General features: G+C 42.8%; 1 protein-coding gene across 2 annotated transcripts in view; it reads right to left on the bottom strand.

The window, feature by feature from the left end:
• Positions 1 to 14,402, bottom strand: part of KMT2C (lysine methyltransferase 2C) — a 302,649-nt gene that overhangs the window by 228,878 nt on the left and 59,369 nt on the right. For both annotated transcript variants that reach the window (XM_067542734.1, XM_067542735.1), the window contains one exon: positions 6,747 to 6,835. In XM_067542734.1, coding sequence (XP_067398835.1) covers positions 6,747 to 6,835 — 89 coding nt within the window. The remainder of the gene's footprint in view (positions 1 to 6,746; positions 6,836 to 14,402) is intronic.

Here is a 14,402-nt window from a genome sequence, read left to right as displayed (position 1 = left end):
AATACAGATCTGGGATAGGGAACTGGAGCGGCCAACAAGCAGCCCTGAAGTAAAACAAGGCAAGCCTGGGCAGAAACAGCAGAGCTGAGAAGCCAGAAAGAAAGGCACCATCAGTTGGTGAGAAGAGGTATTAGGAAAAGGATATCCCAAAGATGACTAAAATTTGAAACAGTCTATTGAAGCAATAAAAGCAGGTAGCATCAACTTGTTTAAGGAGAAACTGGATTTTTACTTGACATCTAATAATCCTTCCTGGTATACCAGCTCCAAGGAGACTTTCCTCAATCTTTAACAATTCTATGCATCTTTGTGACATTCTTGAACATAACACTGTCCGGAACACAGGCTTCACTTAGAAATCAATCTTGGTGACTAATATTCTAACCCATTCTAAATCACCTATTGTTATGGAACCATCACCACTTTATCCCTGCCTTTTAAAAGGTAATACATACCATTTTATTAAGAGTAACAAACAACATGTTTCAGGAAGTACAATTTGAGATGACCACAATTTGGAAATGCTATATGCGAATTCACTTAAGGATTAATTGCTGACAAATTTATTTTTGAATAGAGATTCTAGCCAAGATTTTTAAAAGCAAGTAGTGATTTTGATGCCTACATTTTTGGGTGTTCAATTTGAGACCCTTTAAAGGTGCCTGATTTTTAGATAGTGCCAGGCACCTGTCCATCGAAAAAATCACAACTCTGTAAGTTGGATACCCAAAAACTGATGTATATAAAATCGTTAAGCACTTTAGAAAATCTTGACATCTCTAAATTATTGGCTTTAGTCATCATATTAGGCAGAACCATACAACTTTTTTAAATTCACTGTATGTTTATTTACATAAGTTTGTGTCAAAAATGCATTCTCACACACACTAACTTTATTCAAAATATATTGAAGTGTTATCACTGAGAGGGTGCTGGAAGACTCAAATTCTAACAGCACTTGTAACCAGTTTCCCCATGAGCATACACAGTTGTTTGCATTACTATACATCTAAATACGTACATTCCAAGTGGCAGAGATGTGGTTGCTGTGGGAACTATAATTCTGAATTTCTTGACTTTTGTACTACCAATCTCAGCCATAAAGTATCATTAGCATAGTTTTCTGCACTGAAAAATGCAAAATGTTTGCACATCAAAGAAAAAGCACGTATGCCAAGAAATACCAGTGGGAGTTCAGAATTAAAAATATCTGAATGGGTAATGGGGGACCCTGGTATATGAGGAAAGGGGGAAATGGGAGAGCACACAAAGCCCCTGGCATATGCAGGAGAGGTGAAAGTGGGCACACAGCATCCTTGGCATGGGCAGGGGGAAGGGACAATGGGCACAAAGAACCCCTGGTCTAAGGGACTGGGTTTCAGGAAGACCCTGAAATAGAGGGCAATGGGGGGTGGAAAATGGGGAGCTTGTGGGATGCATGCAATAAGCTTGGACTACAGAAGCTGCACAGCATGCACCCCCTTGTTTAAATATAAATCAGAGAAAGTGCTGGTTGCAACATTCCTTCTTACAACATCTACATTTAAAACTCAATAGGTTTTAGCAACTTAGCTACTATCAAGAGTTCAACTCCTAATGTACCTTTCTTGGCCTCTAAGAAAGTACACATATATTCACAATTCTATCCATTGTTTGGTCACTGGTAAAGTGATTCAGAAGTATTCACTTACTAGAAGTCTAAACTGATGGATTTAGTACCTGTTTTTTCTTTGTTATAAATGTTTACTTGCTTGTTAAATATTAATACAATGGTTTTGCTACATATAAACATTGGCACATGCACACTACTGTAGGAAATACATATGCCAACATTTAAACAATTTTCCCAGAGATTAGTTATATGTCTGCTGGTGAACATTACGTTATATTTAGTACATGGAGTGGTAAGATAAGTGGGTTGTTAGCACCCCATCAGCATCATCAGACAGGCAACATTCTCCCTCTCCGGCATCTTCAGGGTGTCTCTCTCACCAGGAGATGAGATTATGTGGAGAATCTCTCTCTCTCTCTCTGGGAGATGGGGGAAAATTCCCCACTTTCCCCTTTCACAAGATTGGGGACATGTTCCCTGTGCATTCTCCACTGTGGGAATCTCCCTCCCTATGTTTCCAAGTAATAGAGCAGTGGTTTTCAAACTCCAACATTTGCGGACCCCTAAAAAATTTTGAATGGAGGTGCGGACTCCTTTGGAGATCTTTTAAAGCACAGGCTGAAAACCACTGCTCTATGGTAACAACCACCTTTCTGCACACCACAAGTTGAAAACCACTGGAATAGGGTATGTGGGGCAACCCCCACCTTCAGAGGATGGTTGGGGGGAGGGAATACCCCTTCCTCCTGTGCCTCATGTCCCTGTCTGAAAGCAGCATGGATTACTCTGAATTCAACTGCCACTAACATCATGTGATTAAAATTAATTATTATTTGTATTACAGTTGGGTCTAGAGGCGCCAATCGAGATCAAGGCACCATTGTGCTAGACTCTGTACAAACAAACCTCAAAAGGTTTACATTCTAAATAGATGAGACAGAGAAGTAAGCAGACTAGAGGTACAGAGAAACGAAGTGACTTGCCCAAGGCCACAGTGCAAGTTTATGTTTACATGAACCCATTCTGAACTCTCAAATTCAAGGGCCTATTTAAAAACCCTATTACAATACTAACTATTACCATTTTAAAATAGTTAGTTGGAAATACTGGTGAGGTTTTTCCAAAAGTCTGGTTTTTTTGTTTTTTTTAAACTGAGCAATCAGATAAAAAAGAATGCCCACCTTAGGCTTCGACAAATAAAATGAAAGACACACACACACAGGCAGCTGGAATCTCCTTCAGTTTGATTAGTAGAAAACAGTTTTACATATGACTATTAAAAGCTAACCAGTGTCACTTTTTCCTTTCCCCCCTGCTCTTTAGCCCCAAACCAGTACTTTACAAAGTTCATTGGTCCTGAAAACATTTCTGCCAAAATGATTCATGCCTTAACAAATCACAAGATAGCAAATCTTAAAAACCACTCAATTACCTGCTTGCTCTCACCCTCCCCAGCCAAGTCTAATATTGGTTTAGCAGCCAATGTCCCCCAAACTGCTTAAACCGGAAATGTTCCTTTAAGTCCAGTTTGGTCCCCCGTGTCCAGACACATTGGATGTGACTCATATACAGTAAGGCCTTTTCTTTTCTTCTTTTTTTTTTTTAAAAACACACTGCCAGAATGGTGTAAAGGGCTTCAACATAAATGAGAGTCATGCCCATAGTGATCAAGAGGGTGTATTTTACAGTAATGCATCAGTACAGTTATTGCACTGACAATTATGCTTCTGTTAATTGTTTATTGTGCTTCTACCGATGTGCCCTTCCGGGGAAACCCCTCCACACCTGCCGAGCGCCTGCGGCTGATAAGAAAATAATCACAAAGAAGCACAGAGGAGATATTCCAAGAATTCTTGCAGTTCCATAAGGTAGAAAAAAAAAGAAGGAAAGGAATGGAGACACGGTATCTGAAAATCAAAAACTTGATAGGCAGGAAAGGAGGCAAAACCAGAAGTGAGTGATAACAGGCCATGAGTTGCTAAAGTCACTAATAATGCTGCAGACTGAATTCATGCACACTCACCCTCCCCTTGCAGCCAATAAAGAACTGCTTTCCGTGCCCCAAACTCCACCCAGACATTCTTACCAAACTCCCGGCCCATCTCTGTATCCCATTCACTCCACCCCTTCAGACAGCTTCCAGAACGATAGCTGGACTTACACCCACTCTCATAGCTCACACTGCCCCTCACTGCTTTCTCCCCTCCAGCTAAGCTTTTTGCACGTGTTGTGAATAATTGTTATTTAATAAAGAAATACTCCATGAGGAATAAGCAATCTCTATTTGTCTCTTGCATGTGGTCGTTGCACCTCACATTGATACACATTGCAAGCTGGATAGCAGTCATAGCATGGCACAGTGCTGTTTACAAAGACACCTTATTGGTGTTCATTGTCAAAATGGTTCCTCAAGGCCTCCCTCATTACAATGCCCTCACGTTATACCCCTCTCATAGCCCTGACATCTGGTTGTTCATAGTCAGCTGCAAGGCAATCCGCCTCTGCACTCCACGCATGGAGAACTTTTCACCCTTAGCTTCACAAATATGGAGCACACAGAAGGCGGCTATAACCTGCCAAACACACATTCAATGGTCATTCGGCACTGGCTCAACCTGTTATTGAAGCACTCCTTGGTGCTATCCAGGTTGCCAGTATAAGACTTCATGAGCCATGGCGGTAAGGGATAGGCTGGGTCTCCCAGGATCACTATGGGCATTTCAACATCCCCCATTGGAATCTTTTGGTCTGGAAAGAAAGTCCGTTTTTGCAGCTTTCTGTACAGGTCAGTGTTCCTGAAGATGTGTGCATCATGCGCCTTCCCTGACCAACCTACATTAATGTCAGTGAAATGCCCATGGTCGTCCACAAGTGCCTGCAGTACCACAGAGAAGTACCCTTTTCTATTGATGTACTCCATTGCAAGATGGTCTGGGGCCAAAATTGGGATGTGTGCGCCATCTACTGCCCTGCCACAGTTAGGGAATCCCATCGCTGCGAAGCCATCAACTACATTTCCAAGACACTCAGTCCTTCGTAGCAGAATATGATTAATGGCCCTGCACACTTGCGATAACACAGTGCCAACAATGGTGGAATTCCCGACTAAGTGACCAACTGGTAGCAGTCTGGAGTTGCCAGCTTCCACACAGCAATCTCCATGCACTTCTCCATCAAGAGGACAGTTCTCATTCCGGTGTCTTCGCACCGCAGGGTAGGCGGTGAGCTCCGCACAGAGTTCCATGAAGGTGGCTTTGCATTCGAAATATCTGCAGCCACTGCCCTTCATCCCAGACCTGTATAATGATGCAATCCCACCACTCAGTGCGTGTTTCATGCACCCGAAACCAGCAGTGCACTGTTTGCAGATGCTCTGTGAATGCAAACTCTAATCTGGCATTGTTTGTTTGCATAGCACAGAGCAGATCAGGCGCCTCGGATTCCTGTTCCAATTGGGAGCTTATGGTATATTGCATGAGCCACCACGATGTCTTCAGAACACTGACAGCAACTGTGGAGAGCAGTGCAGGATCGCTCCTTTCAGAGAGAGATGATGGGTACACAGGAAACTGGGGCCATTGAAAAAGGCCGTGAAACGCAGTCAGAAATCCATGGAATGATGGGATGGAAATCACTGCATCATGGGACGTTGAGCCTGCACTCATGATGCACTGAGATTCTCCCCGCCTTGCCACAACTCCTAGTGGAACAAGGTAGCAAGTGCACAATGGGATTGCTGCCCACTAGTGCACTGGTCTCACTGTCGATGCTAGAGAATCAATTGTGGATGCGCTTCGGTGACACGAGTGCTGTATGGACAGACGCAAGCATTGCAATTGTTGCACTTTTTGATCATTGCTGTAACTTGTGTTGACAACACTTTCTAGTGTAGACAAGGCCTTAGTTTCTACTTTGTCACTGCTCTTACTGGTAAACACACCCTTTTGGAGGGCCTGGGGAAGAGCATGCACCTCAGTTCCCATCACACCACTGCATGATATAGGTAATGCAACTGGCTAAACAAAGTGTTGGAAGATGAACAAAATAAGTCAACTCTTGACAGTGTCCCTTTGAACCAAAAACCCTTCAGAACCGCTCTGGCGAATACCACTCATTTATCAATCAAAGCACTCCCTCAAACCTACAGCTTGAACATGAAGCCTCCTCAATACTTTGTAACTCTTAGCAAATGGGGAGCAAGAGACCAGAACACACAGCTAAACTCTCATCCACATCCTCCTAATTAATTTCATGAGCTGACTATCACAACCGTTTGTGGCCTTGACTACTATAACTTTGCACCAGCAAAATCTATTTGAAATGCTGCTGCTAAGACGGCTCCTCTATGCTTTCTCTCACTCTGTCCATTATGCATAGAAAGAGCTCCCTAATAAAATCTGTACAGTCTCTTCCTTATTCTCCTTCAAATCCCTTATTAAGGCTCACTTTTGTCATGATTCCTACAAAAACCTGCCTGCTGGTCACAGCCAAGGCAGATTTCCAAGAGCTACATACATGAAACTAACAAAGCTGTGGAAATTCTTCATCATACTCATTCATATGTTTTAACCCATCTGTTTTGGTCTTTAGACCATAAACCCTCCAGGGTAGGGATTACATTTTTCCTATGTTTGTACAGCACCCAGCACAATGGAGTCTAAATCCTGATTAAGGCCTTTGGGTGCTACCTCAATATAAATATTTACAACAAGAATAGCAAATTAACCTGTGTTTCTCAAACAGCGGCAGGAAGCACTAAAATTAGGCCATCCCTTTGGTACAATTTGCCTTAGTTAACTGCTACTATAGGGCAAAGAGCAACATTGTATTTTGGCAGATAGTATACAGATAGCAGCTACTGTATTTTATTTCTGTTACAGAGTGGCAGAATTACCAAAACAAAAAAGCCATTAGACATTTAAAATATAGAGGATTTTCCCTTCAGACTAACGGTAGAGAACATGCAATCTTTCATTTTTATAAATGTGTAAATGTCTGTTGCATGGTGTCATATTAAAGCAAGAGATTATTTTCCTGCTTATAAACAGACACATTTCCTGCATAACTACATGCACTCACTTCTGAAAGGGAAATGACAAGGTGACAGTACTGATGATACTGTATGTCTCTTTACCTGTTTCCACAGTGTTTTCTGTTTCTGCTGCCTCCAACCCATCCATGCTGTCTTCATCCTCCACTGCAGTTTTTCCTCTACTCCGAGGCCTACAAATGTAAGAAGGGCAACATTGTTCACAGACAAATCTTTTCAGTTTAAATGCACCTAGGATCAAAATCATTTTATATTGATTGAGCCATTCTCAGCACTAATTTATCTGCAATTTAAGTCAAGCAATCATTTATGAAACTAGATTAAAGTCCTACCTACCCTTTTTTGTGCTGACGAACTCAGAGTATTATACCACTAAAGGTTAACACGGTACCCCTTTACTCAGCTGCCAGCCCATAAGATTTTGCAATTACTATTAAGGGAGTCATTCAGTAATTCACATCTTTTGGCATGACAAGAGAAAAGCATTTTATTAGATCTTCACATTTTTCACTATACAGCAGGCAACTACATGGATCTTCCTTTAGAATGTGGTCCAAAACTCGTGCATTAACAAATCTTACACACTACACAGACATATATCCATAAGAAGCAGGCCAGAACATAAATTCCAGAGAGTATAACCATATAGGAAGAACCAAACTGAATAAATAATAATTTTTCTAGTGGCACAACGATGCTAAAAATGTTAGTTGATAAGTGACTTAAAAAATTAAATACTGTAGCGGGTTAGAAATTCTCAGACAGAACAATATTTTACCAACAGAAAATGCCAATTCGAAATTGAAATGTTCCGCGGAGACTGTTTCATTCTGAAAAAAGGGCTGACAGAAAGCAGAAAGGTTTCCAGTGAAAACCTATCTGGTTTCCTGCCAGCTTACCTGCCCGACTCCTCAGCAACCAGCTCAGTGGTCTGGTGGAAAGCCAACAGCCTGGAAGCCCCAGATTCCAGGCTCTTCTGCAGCTCACCTGCTGGGCTCCCACATAGTAAGGCTGCCAGGACTTCCTAGCAGGAAGGCAGACAGACTACCCCTGTGTCAGGGATCACACAGCTTCCCGAGTTTGCAGCTCTAGGGCAGCCCACCAGACAGACTGCCACTATGCCAGGGGACACAGAACTTTCCATTTCACAGTGAATTCTGAAATTTTTGGTTTTCATTTCATACTGGAATGAAACCAAATTTCACAGTATCGAAATCCTCCATGAAAAGGGCTTACCCTTCTCCACACAGCTCTATGAAATACAAAAGAATCACATTAAAATAATTTCTCAGTACTAAACCAACTGAGCCATCCAAAGGAAATGTTCCATCCTGCACCACCTCAGATGCTCAGGAACGAAGACAATGGGTGCAGAATTTGAACTGAATTATTTTGGTCTATGTACCATTCTGTCGCATGTACAGCTGAGGCAGAGTATTCCATACGAGGGCAGAAAATGTCCCAAAGAGCAGTATTGGCCATGCGGAGGAGTGGAGGGATTAAAATGGAAACCAAAACAAAAACAGTCTGAAATCGAGAGCACCCTCCATTCTCTCACACAGGGGCAATATTGCTGTGCCAGACACAACGAAAAGCAAAGAAGTTCAAAAAGCAGTCTTTACTTTTGAGTTTCTTGGCTTTCTTTTTGTTTGGGTCACAATAGGAAAGGAAAGTCTAAAAGGCACGCCTGGCAGAACCACTACTTCAATTCAAAATAAAAAAATAAATAAGTCACCCTTATTACCCAAACTGTTAGGTATCATTACAATAGTGCCCAAAAGATTGTACAAATTAACCTCCCAGGAAGCAGCATATCTGTGAAACTGCGTTGGATCAGTAATTGTATGCTCTGAGAAACTATTGACATACATTTAGGAATTTGATAAAGGCATAGATGAAAAGAAGGTTGTTTTTAATGGGCTCTCCATCAGTATAGTGAATCTTTGGATTTTTTCTGTTCCTCAAATTATCAGTCTCAAATTTAGATCATCTCTGAACAACTGTCTATGGAATGGAAGTTTTGGTCACATCTTTCATGTTATTTAAATGATTTTCCAGGGTTTGGGGTTATTTTTTAGAAAAATAAACAAGATGTAGCCTTCATACATTATTGGGAGGGGAATACAACTTTTGACGCATTCCTCATCTACACACCTGCTGCATAACATAGTTAAACTCTAAATCTGACAAAAACCACTTAACCGACTCCTGCGATGATACTAACCCAAATTATATTAATTTAAAGGGGGGAGGGAGGGCAGTTGCTTCTCTGAATTTGCATCTTTTTGGTATCTTTATAAGATCAGTTCAGGACAGTGCTGAAAAATTTTGAACAGATGGTAACCCTGGAATACAGCTAAATGCAGCTTCTCCTCCTGCCCCCAGCCAGTTTTTCCACATGGCCTAGACACTACATGGAGGGAGAAAGATAGCCTTGTGGGAGTAGAGAGAAGATTGCATCCTCTTTAGCATTTGCCCCTCGCCCCTCTGCAAGGTTCCATTACAGTTTCCTAAGGGTCTGTCTACACTTCAATTAAAACCCCCCAGCTGGCCTGTGCCTGCAGACTTGAGCCCGTGGGGATTCAGGATAAGGGGCACTTGTAAACAACTGGGCTCAGGCTGGAGCCCAGGCTCTAGGACCCTGTGAGATGGGATGATCCCAGAGCTCAGCCTGAGCCCGAGTCAGCTGGTATTTTTAATCGCAGTGTAGACATACCCTAAGTGGATTTATTCTCCTCCATGCAGCAGCGCCAGGAGGGAGCATAGTTATTTGCACAGAACACACTTGTCCAGCGTTGTCCCACACTATTCCCCCCAAAAAAGGGAAAAAAATCTAGACAACTGTTGATTAATGGGCTTCTAATAATTAGAATATTCAAGAAGTGTGGAGAAGAACATGTTTTAATGTTACCTCCTTTGCAGTTCTTTAACATGTACAGAACCTAGACAATTTGCACTCTCCATGCTCACATTCAACAGTCTAGAGGCATTCACATATACATAATATCTGATGTTTCTAGCTGAAATCACTAGATGTGATGCATAAAACAGAAGTGCTAAAAAGGCAGACATAAGCAACCACATAACAATAGTAATATCTCTAGTTACTATCCTAAATTACTATTCTACCTACCTCCCAGCAATAATACAACTTATGTCACAGCTCTGGACTGCAACAGAAAATAGTTTTTTCCAACTTTCCAAAACAACTGATTAGTTCTATATTTTCTCTGAAATACTCCACATGACTATTCTCCACAACACCACTTTGTATGGTATAGCTCATTAATTGAAAATATTCCCTATGTTTATTTCACAAGATATATAAAAACTATGAATTTTACATTACAGTTATTACATTAATATACAAAATACTGAAGAATATATCCTATACTTTTTAAAGGTTTAATTTCAGCAGCAAGGTTCACTTTTTCAACACCACCACCACCACATCTTAGCAACTTATTTAACATTAGCAAAATCACAGGTTTGGACTAATTAAACATAATTACTTCTTTTCAGTGGAAAACGTACCCACATCTGGTGTTTTCATGCAGTTGTCCCCTCTGCACATATACTACAAAAGGCCTTCCAAATATGGTTCAGGTTTAAAATAAATCCATTAGAGAGAAGAAAAAAAGTAAAATGAAGAGTCAGGGTATATTTGTATCTTATTTTAGTTAGGGGTCAGCACTTAACACTATCATAAGAAATTTTATAATATTGTATTATAATCTACAGAGATACAAAATGTCAGTGCCTGGTTCTAAAGAAAGAGCTACCAAGAAAACAAAACTAAAACTTGTATTGTACTGACTGAAACAATAATTTACTGTTTCAAAAAAGATATAAAAGAAAATCCCAGTAGTGAAGTCTATACAAACTCAGTGGTTAAACACACACACACACACACACAAACACACACACAGTCTAAAATTACTTACTTTTCATTAAGTAATTTTATACAAGGTTTGATTATCTTGTTACACTAGCTTTTGATTGGTTTACAGAATATTCATTCAAGTACTGAACCTATTATTGTAAGTCTTCTTTTTGATTATTCAGTTAAACTTTTAATAAAGTGAGTATTTCAGAACTTCAGGCACCAGTCCAGAAAAAAGAGTTTCTAACCTTTCCATAACTGTTGTTCTTTTAAATGTGTTGCTCATGTTCATTCCAATGTAGGTATGCACACGCACCGCGAGCATCATCACAGGAAGCTTTTTCCTAGTGGTACCTGTCAGTTCGGCTTTGGTTCCCCCTGGAGTAGTGCCCTCATGGCATGGTATATAGGCTGCTGCCTATATACCTATAGACCTATAAAGGGAGATAAACAGTTTCCAAAGATGGGGTAAAATCCAGATTCTGGATTGATGTATCACCCCTGATTGCACCTTCAAAAGTTCTGCCTAGGGCCTGAAGGTTGCCTCATGGCCATAGCCACAAGGAGTGATAAGGATGCATCCTCTTAAAGCCCTTGTTTCGCCACCACCCAAAATCCTGTCTTTGTTGTGGTGGTTGGAAATGGCCCAAAGACGGGGGCTTAAAAAAATGCCTTCAGGACGGGGCTGGCATGTGGAGGCCCAGAGATTTTAGGGTGGCACAAGAGTCAAAAGAGGGAGTTACCCTCGAACGGCAGGTTCTGCACTGTCAGCTGTACGTTACAGGGCAGGCCTGATGATTGGAACCAGGACCTGGGCCTCATCACTACTGGTGTGGTTATGGCGCAGACTGGCACATCTTCAGCATCCAAGGTGGCCTGGAGGGATGCCTTGGTTATGGCCCTGCCTTCCTCCACCAATGCCACAAACATCATCCTGGACTCCAGGATAGGAGTTCTTTAACTTAAACGTGGATGTCCAGGAATTGACATTAAGAGGGCCTGGTGGTTTGATATCCTCAACTGGAGGCCCCCAATGGAATACACCTTCCTTCCTAGCAGGTCCATTTCCTGGCTTCCTTAGCCTTTGGAGACAGACTTTGCAGCTCTTGCCTCTCTCCAGGGATTCTGGGGGAGGGTGTGCATACAAATATTCATAGCCTTTTGGGGGTACAAAATACTTCCTCTTGACCCACTTCATCGTGGGCTGAAAGGATGCAGGAGGAGTTTGCAACAAGGCCTTTATTGGCTTCGAAATAGCCTCATTGAGGGGCAAGGCCACCTTTGTTAATCCGCAAGATGTCAATATGTCCACCAAGACCAGGGTAAAGTGATCAATCTCCTCCACCTTCAGGCTGAGGTTTGGGCCATTCTCTTTAAGAGCTCCCGATGGGCTCTGTAATTGTCCTGCACTGAAGCCATGGACGTACCATCAATGACTTCATCTGGGGAGGACCAGATGGCCAGGACTGTCTCGGGTCCTGGATCTCCTCCACTGCGGGCGGGTCCACAGTGGGGGTACCATGGACCTCTATCAATCCTGCCCCTGGCACTGTGCCCCTCTCCAACAGGGGAGAAGGGGGCACTCTCACTTCAGAGGGCGCCAATATGAGTGACCTGTATGGGAGCCTTGAAAGGCCTGGGTTGTCCACGGTGCTCACACTGACCACTGAGGAGGCATCTGCCATTGGGTGGGAGACCATGCTGATGGGACAGGCCCGTGGGATGTCATCGTGCATCTCTCACCTGCTCAGTACGCACTCCATCATGACCCATACGATTCTGCTTGGGATACCGAGCCAGAGGAGTCGCTTTTGGGTGACCAGGGAGGTACCCTGCCCCTCAGTGCAGTGTATTGGTGCCATGATGCTGAGCAGTGCCACGGTGGCAAGCAGTGCTGAGGTGGCAAGCAGCGTCGTGACTGCGAGCGGTGCCGGGGCTCCAGCCAGTGCCAGGATTGTGACCTGCACTGTATCAGCATTTGTTGCTGTGACATCGAGGCTCACAAGATGGAGGTCGGTGCCTTGACATCATCACCGGCTTGCCCAAGGTTGGGGCCATTCTCCATGAGGCGGCCTCTTGCACTGCAGCTGTCCCTTGTGGGCCATGGTTCGAAGGAGATGGAGGTGCCGGGAGGGTTAAGAGACTCCTCGATGCCTTGTATGCCTCTGGCGTTGATGGTGCTGCCAGGGTCGAATCTCCTTCATGGTTCACCCTCAGCGGGGAGTCAATGAGCACCGGACTCAATGGTTCCCCTCTGGGACCGGAATCAACAGTGCCAGCTAGCTGACAGCCATCTGAGAGTGGTCCGTTACAGATCTCACTCTCTCCATGTTCTTTCTTGTTGGGGAGAGTCCCTGGGCAGATTTTTTCAACTTCTTCTTCAGCACCAGTGAGGGGAACGGTGCCACTCCGACAGTACTAATTTTCTGGCTGCTGAGGAAGTGCCAAGGTTCCGGGTGGTCTTAGGTGCCGGGGATACCCGACTCCTTTGTGATTCTCTTATTGAGGCAGGTGCGCTCCTAACCCAGGATGTGCTTGGTGTTGGGTCTGGGTGTTGCTCTGACGCAGGGTAAAGTGTGGCCTCCATTAGAACTTTAGTTTACTGTCTTTTTTGGTCCTGGGCCTGAAGTTCTTACAAATCCAGCACTTTGCCGGGACACGTCCCTGTCCAAGGCACTTCAGGCAGCTGGTACGTAGGTTGTTTACCAGTATTTTCTTCAGGCAAGTCACACACTGTTTGAAGCCCTGGGATCAAGGCATATCCTGGTGCCCCAGGCGGGCTAGTCCCGCAGGGCAGGGATCCTAAGTATTTAAACTAATCTATGATCAATTTATTTAACTATTTACATCTAATTACAGGCACAACCACTGAAGTATATCACTTGCACAGCAAGAGAAGAACAGAGTTTCAGCGACCGTCACTGACGGAAAGAAGGGACTGGGGGTGGCGAGGCAGCAGTTGCCCATACACCGCGCCATGAGGGCATCACTCCAGGGGACTCTGGAGCCAACCCAGCACATACCACTAGGAAAACGTTCCAGTGATGGTGCATGCGGCGTGTGCACACCTACAAGGAATAGACATGAGCAAGCACTTGAAGATGAACATTAAGAAATGCATAGTAGACAGTAAGCGCTTTGAAGGCACATAGTATTTCACTCTGCTCAGGGAATTTGTTTCTATTTTCTTAAATTTCTGACATAATGAGAACTAATACTTGTTTTGTTGAGTGTCTTTCATTCTGAATTCAGCAACAGCTTATTCAGAGCTTTGCAGATAATTAAAAGAAAAGAAAATTGAGTCTAAATGTTGTGGTTATCAGCTACTCTTTCTGAAAATTAACCATGTGATTTTTAAGTATGAGGATAACCATCAGAGTTAGAAAGAAAAAAAAAACAACCTTGGTTAACGGATTGCCTGAATAACTACACTTCTCATAATTCAGTGTCCTCTCATAACTTACTGCATTATCAGTAATGGATCTGAGACCTTCGTGCTGATGTGAAACTTTCACCCTCAACCTTCTAGCCCAAAAGTGAACAGAAGAGTTGCTAAGTGAATTCAGGCTCTTCATACCATACATATTCTCCTCAACAAGTACTTTATACCTAGAATCTCTTTTATAGAGTGTATATAAACATTTTAATATATTTTAATCCATTATCAACAAAAGGGCCTATCCTCAAAATGCTATCACACAGGAACGAGAGATGGACTAAACCTGCATAGCTTGGATCTCAACTTCCAAAACAATGTTCTAGTTCAGGTCTATCTTTACTGGAAACAATACCAGTTTAGGGGGAATTAAAATAGAATAAAAAACATGAAAGCATGAATAAATTACACCCAAAAACAC

Source organism: Emydura macquarii, unplaced genomic scaffold (assembly GCF_026122565.2).
Source record: "Emydura macquarii macquarii isolate MOO-44397 ecotype Brisbane River unplaced genomic scaffold, CSIRO-AGI_Emac_v2 contig_719, whole genome shotgun sequence".
Lineage (NCBI taxonomy): Eukaryota > Metazoa > Chordata > Testudines > Chelidae > Emydura > Emydura macquarii.
The sequence above is the reverse complement of the archived record's forward strand: the minus strand, read 5'-3'. Positions and strand labels throughout refer to the sequence as shown.